The sequence below is a fragment of the Sinocyclocheilus rhinocerous genome, unplaced genomic scaffold, assembly GCF_001515625.1.
Source record: "Sinocyclocheilus rhinocerous isolate Xijiao unplaced genomic scaffold, SAMN03320098_v1.1 scaffold1603, whole genome shotgun sequence".
In the NCBI taxonomy this organism is placed as follows: domain Eukaryota; kingdom Metazoa; phylum Chordata; class Actinopteri; order Cypriniformes; family Cyprinidae; genus Sinocyclocheilus; species Sinocyclocheilus rhinocerous.
Genome location: NW_015623880.1, coordinates 608,311 through 615,305, shown reverse-complemented (window position 1 = coordinate 615,305; position 6,995 = coordinate 608,311). Strand labels below are relative to the sequence as shown.

Below are 6,995 nucleotides of genomic sequence, written 5' to 3'. Positions count from 1 at the left end.
CACACAGCGTGATTGTGAATCGCCGACAGCTCCAGATATTTAGCATGCCAAATATTTCACGGGCGTCGGCGATTCCCTCAGATCGCGTCTTTGATAATTCACACTGAGTGATTGTCACTCACGTGAACGAGCACCGATTTGCCTCCGATGTCGGGTATTTGTTGCCGATTTCGCAAAACCTGTCGGCGAGTGAAAAATCGGGCTAAAATCGTGCAGTGTGAACTCGGCATTATGCTCACCAAGGCTGCATTTATCTGATCAAAAATAGAATAAAACAGTAATATTATAAAAAATTGTTACAATTTAAAATAACTATATTTTCTGTTAATATGTAATTTTAAAATGTGATTTATTCCTGTCATGGTAAAGCTGAATTGTCTGCAGTCATCACTCCAGTCTTTAGTGTCACATGATTCTTCAGAAATTATGCTAATTTGGTGCTCAAGAAACAATTTGAACTTTTCTCATCATTTGCTGTATATCACAAATGTGATATCTCAATGTGACTATATTGTAATTATCTCTTTATCTCACAATTAATCAATTTTTACAATTAATTGCAACTTTATTTTTCCATAATAGCCACTCTGCATCTTACAATTTCAAGTTTATTTCTCTTAGTTCATGACTTTACACCCCACGATTGATTTCTCATTCTTAACATTATCTGAAAATAACTAAATTCATTATCTTTGAATTAATTTCAAACATTTAAAAAAGCTGTGGTAGTAGATCCAGTGCAAACTGGTTCCTTTTTTGTTGTGCAAGTAGGTGTGGGCAATATTTAAAAAAATAAATAAAAAATAGAAATACTAAAAATAGAACAGACATCTTCAGGCATCTTTTGCATTCCATTGTGACACACTAATCTTAATCTCGCCTACTATATAGGGCGGATAGCATGCACATTGGGATCAGCCATATACTCTGTGTGGGTGTGCATGTGTTTGTGTTTCCTCGAGCTCTCTTTGACATTCCAATTGTAAATGAAGCACCAGGTCCTCGCGAACAGCTTGCTTCTGGTTACCTAGGTTACGGGTGAAATACTGTGATATTGCCTCTGCTTGAACTCTTGCGTGTGAAAAGGGCCAAATGCTGCAGTATTCACTGTATTCAAACACTTCAGCGTAACCACCCCTCTCTGTAAAGAATTTGTACAATTTGTGCTTTTGATACCCTGTGACAAAATTGTTACTTTGTTTTTTTCTTTTGAACCTGAAGGACCAGAAGGATCGCATTTACTCCACCGTGAAGTCAAAGTCTACTTCAGCCACAGTCAATAATCTGAAGCCAAGCACAGCGTACATCTTTCAGATCCGAGCATTCACCGCCGCGGGATACGGCACTTTCGGTCCCAGAGTAGAGGTCACCACCAATGAAGAATCCACTGGATCTGGTGAGCAAAACAGTATGTGAAACAGCTATTTTAAGTTTTTTTTAAATCAATTTTTTGTTAATTGGCCCACTAGTTTATTTCTAGTTTAAGGCAAGGTCCAGTTTCTTCCAGATAAAATCTCTGACCCAGACTGTACCTAAGACATTATGCTTTTTTGATAAGATGTTCCGTTTCGGTTCCCTCTGCAGTTTGTCAGTGAGCGCAGTATTTTCGATTCGGAGAAACAAACCTAACGAGAAACAGTCCAACCTGAATGTGTCATTGTTTCAAATGCAGGCCACTGTATTACCATCTGGGACTATTAAGCCCAATTTCAGAAACAGTAGAACCGTGCACTCAGCGAGACCCTAAAATAGAGCTAGCCCCTCCCCGCAGCAGAGAGAGGATGAAAAGGGGGTTACAACCGTCCCATGCTTTTTCAATGGAGCTTTGCTTTAAGCTATTCTGCTGTCTCCTTTTGCCAAATAGTTCATTAGAGATGCACAAATATTACAATTCTGGATGATTCTAGTAAGCAGACAATTATTTTCATGTTATCATATATGGCTGATTTTAAAACGTCATTTTGTGTAAATGAATTCGAAATAAAACACTAAAAACCACGTAGCCCAACACATGACATGTGGGGGAAAAAAGTAAAAATCGTAATTTGTTCCTATGATTTATTAATAAATTCTCACAAGGTAAACACTGACCACGGTATACTAATTTGTTCACATAAATTATAATTTCGTTCACTGGATTTAATTAAATTGTGGCCATGATTTAATTAAATTAAAACAAAGGAATGAAATAGTACAAAGTGTCCACAATTGAACTAAAACAAGACTGAATGAATAAGTCGTGAGAAGAAATTCTTAATTATAAAAATATATTTTCTATCTACCTATCTTTCAAAAAAAATATTTTTTTTTAATCTTTTACTTCAACAAGTGAATTTATGCATCCCAACGTAATTGTACAGTATGAAAATGGATATTAATTTTGAGATTTGCTAAACATTCCATTCAATAGTATTATTAAATTATTAGTGTTGTTCAAAATTGACAAATTGAATGTTAGATGAGAGAAAAGGTAACCCAAATGAAAAAATAGGGGAAATGAGCATAAAATATTAATACAAAATTATAAATTTATAAAAATCTTGAATATTGGCTGTTGACAACATCATGGTACCAATATATTGTGAATTCCTATATTTTATAAACAAACTTACAGGACTAGAGTTGACATCTTGTGTTGTTTATTTGTGTTTTAATTGCAGCTACAGTCATATCGAGTGAGCAGAATCCAGTCATCATCATCGCAGTGGTGGCGGTAGCCGGTACCATCATCCTGGTCTTCATGGTGTTCGGTTTCATCATAGGGAGAAGGTACGCTCTCGCGGCCCCCATTGACTCTCCGCTACTGTGAGTCTTATATGCTCTCTCAGTTTGCCTTTCTGTCCCTCAAAGGCCACCATAGCTGTGGAGTTCACACCCTCACCCACTTGCGTGTGATCCCACCCACCCACCATCATGTCGTGCACTGTGGGAATGTGACCTCTGATACATTTTCCCCCTCACAAGCTCATGCTGCTAGCATACACCCAGAATGGGATTCACAACTGCAGATCCTCCCTTCTCAATCTCAGCTTTTTTACATGTTTGTCATGGTTGAACCAAGAATGCCCGTGTTTTTCCATCTGAAGACTTCACTCGTGATGTTTGTCATATTACTGGAATAAACTAATTCACATGAATCTTTCCCAAACACGTATTGCTGTCCTGCATGTCCATCAACACTGAATGCTCTGAATGCTTTGGTGTTCCATATCTGTTAAATTCATTATGGAGTTATTTCCAATCAACTGGCAAGATAATTTCTAGAAATTCCAGATTGCAGATCATTTACTTACTCGTGATGTTTATTTTTCCTAAATCTGTTTGTTCAAGCCATTCTGAAAGACAATTTGCCAGCCCAAACACACACAAAAAAAATCATCTAATTGATTCATTTATCTCCAAACTCTTGGAACAGAACGGAACAGGAATTCATGGCATTTCTGTTCCGTGTCAAGAAAAACATTCTGATTAGCATTTCCGATTTCACAATTTCTTCATGTTGAGCCCAGATGTATTGCCCTCCATAGCCCTATTATGTTTGAAATTGTATGTCTGGTCACTGCAGGCCTTTAATTAGTTTCTTTTTGTTCCCTTTGTAGACACTGTGGCTACAGTAAGGCCGATCAGGAAGGGGACGAGGAGCTCTATTTTCAATGTGAGTGCCAGCTTTCATCAGCTCATTATACACACGCTCATCAGTGGTGCTCAGCCGCGCTCCTGGAGAACCGTCCTGCAGAGTTTAGTTCCAACTCTAATCAAACACCTGAACCAGCTAATCAAGGTCTTCGGGCTCACGCTTGAAAATTACAGGCAGGTGTGTTAAAGCAGGACTGGAACTCAACTCTGCAGGAGGGGAGGAGCAGGACTGAGCCATGCTGTACATCATTGATCATGTTCTGGTCAACCATTACAGCTGTGCCTTCTCATGAAGTATCTAGAACCTTTCCTTTAAATCCTCATATACAGAGTTCATTTTTAAGTTAATGCTTTCAGCTAGCGATAAGAGTAGGGATGTACCAACATCGAAATTCTGGTCGATAATTATTTTCATGTTATGCTCGGTAATTGAGAAATGGCCTGTTGTTAATCTATACCAGTGTCATTTTAATAGTATTTATACACTATTATAGTTTTTATTGATATTTTGAATTTGCTTGTATTTTTTTTTTTCAGTTTTCATTTTTGTTTAAATTTTAGTAAACTGTAGTGCTTTTTAAAAAAATATGATTTGTTTTTTTAGTTTTAGTTCAGTTTTAGTTTAATTTAAAAAAATGTATTTTAGTGCTTCAACTTATTTCAGTTAGTTGCAACTTTGAATACTTAGAATGTTTCAACTATATAAATATAACTATAATATATATTTACATAATATATATCATTTTTATATAAAGTTTTGCACCATCCAGCGGACTTTTGCTGACAATTTTTGCTGACTTTTGACCGCTTCAGGGGTTTCTTAAAACTACTACAGATCAAACTTTTGCATTTTTATATCTCCACCCACAGACAGTTGGATAAACGCCAAACACCACAGCCCTTTTTCTCTGCTTTCTCTAGTCACGTAGCTTCGATTTCACAAATGTTTTCATGTTTCTCCTGCATTGACAGCCAAGTTTTATTAAAAGCCCTTTTTTTCAGCTAGTAGTAGTATAATGAGCCTGATCTGTACTACTTTGTTAAAAAAATAAAAAATAAAATAAAATTACACTAAAACCTATTATTACATGGACTGCTAATCAAGAGATGAGAAAGAGAATCATTACAAATTTTTTCCCCCTTAAAACCAGTGTTTAAATTCTGTCTAGGTCCACCAATAACAGTATAGACCTACAGTTGATGCTCTGAACTGTTACATAATCACTAGAATACATGTCTAGCATCGCCTATAGTGTAAAGCTAGGCCATAATCCTACAGAAACATGCCCTCAACTCCAGATCTTCATCTAAAGAGAGCTTTCAGAGCTGTCAGCATTAAGATGTTCCTCTAGGTGGTTGACTTTTCTGGATTCTGAACCCCTGCACCCAGGCCTCTCGGCCAGTAAGATGTTTTCTCTCAGCAGTCCCTAATGAAGCCCCTGGAGATAGCGCTGATGACGGCCTCCCTAGACTTGCTCTGCTAATGATCAGTGCTGTAGGCAAACTGCTGATTTGGAAACAAAGGTTCAAGGTGGCACAGCTTGCTTGTACAGGGGCAGCTCAACCTTACTAGCATTCTTGCCCACACGCTAAGGCTTACAGCTTGCCATATTCTCGCCACCGCGCAGCCCTGCCAGACTGCAGACAGCACCAGACGCTACAGACAACATCTGCTTATAAAGAGAACCTGCTCAGCTACGCAAAAGCACAATAGGCTGGCTGGTTTGACAAAAGGCAGATAAGGTGTGCGCCGTACTCGTATGCCCAATTTGTTGCTCGTGTTGTGCGGGCAACAGTGATAAACACGTTCTATCAGATTTACTGACAGCCTAGATGGACGAAGCAATTATAGCAGGCAAGAAGAAGGGAAATATCAGCTGTCATTGCATATGAGTGGAGCACAATGCCGCCCGTTTGCTTATGTCATCGTGTAGGCTGACACGGCCGTGAAGGAGCTGGGCATATTAGGAAAAAGCTCTCTCCCTGTTCCTCGGCATTGCTTTTGTTGCAAATTAGTAATTTAATTACTCGTTAGCAACAGTCCATTTTAGTCGTTTTCATCCCAGCGTGATGTAGCCTATTAGTTTTTGCATCTCATTAAATGGAGCTTAAAGTTGAAGTTGACAGGTAGCAATGTAATTATAGGATTTGACTAGATAGTAAAATTGGGCGAACACATTAATTGGGCCTAAAGTGTTGCATATGGATAAAAGAAAGTCAAATATTGCTAACTGGGCTTTTTTAATATATTAATATAATTAGTGTTTTATTCATATTTTTTGAAAAATAATTAATAACATTGTTAATTTATTATTAACAATAAAATTATATTTATTACTAATTATTAACAATTATTGATTTATGTATTACTATGAATGATTCATTAATCAATGTTATTATTATTCATAATAATTATTAATAAAATGTTAATAATAATTAATAATAATACTCTCATTTTTGAATGTTGTTGTTTTTAAATATTATATTTAATATTTTTATTATTAACAGTAATAATAGTTTTTACAATTAATAATTAATTCCATTAATGGCATTATTAAAATAATTTATAAAAACATTGCAGGGCTCGCAAAATTTCAAAATCCCTAGTAGCCCTTCGGGCAGGCATTCTTCAGATTTTGGTAGCCCAAAAATGAATTTAACTAGCCCGAATTGTTATAAGAACAATTTACTACTTCGATACCACAGCAAAAACTAGTAGCATATAGGGATGTAACGATTCACTCAACTCACGATGTGATATGATTCACGATACTGATTTCACAATACAATTTTCTCACAATTTCTTTTTTAACAAACGTTTTTTTTAACGGTTCTTTGTTATTTCTCAGACCAAAAGGCTGCACATTGCTTTATGAAATTGAAAATGTCAAACAATATACTAAATTGAAATTTTAAAACAAATCCCAAATCAAATAAATAAATACAAATAAAATAAATTTCTCCATGCAAGTAAACTAAGGTTTTGCCTGTGAATTTTAATCACGATCCAAACGAAACAAAAACAGCAGACGGGCTGAATGAGATGCAAATGTCACTCTCTGACAGCAGGTGGTGCTTAAACAGCAGGTATTTATAGGCTGCTGCCCCTTTAAGACCGAATGCACGGATCCAATATAATGATGCAGCTGCGATTTCTTTCACCACTGTTTACGTTCATTTACATGAATTTTATATCACTATTCAAGATAGCCCATCGGGCAGGGCAGTGATACATTTTGGTAGCCCGACTGAAAAACACAATAGCCCCGGGACGTTGGGCTAGCGATTTTGCGAGCCCTGGCCATTCACACAGATTGCATTTAAAAACATATGAGACGCAGTGAAAAGGAATAAACCTC

The 6,995-nt window shown here is 36.7% G+C and overlaps 1 protein-coding gene across 1 annotated transcript in view; it reads left to right on the top strand.

Annotated features, from left to right (window-relative positions):
* The window catches only part of LOC107737386 (ephrin type-A receptor 7-like), an 83,198-nt gene that overhangs the window by 65,061 nt on the left and 11,142 nt on the right, over nucleotides 1–6,995 (top strand). Inside the window, exons 8-10 of the mRNA XM_016548876.1 lie at nucleotides 1,222–1,396; nucleotides 2,661–2,805; nucleotides 3,600–3,655. Coding sequence (XP_016404362.1) covers nucleotides 1,222–1,396; nucleotides 2,661–2,805; nucleotides 3,600–3,655 — 376 coding nt within the window. The remainder of the gene's footprint in view (nucleotides 1–1,221; nucleotides 1,397–2,660; nucleotides 2,806–3,599; nucleotides 3,656–6,995) is intronic.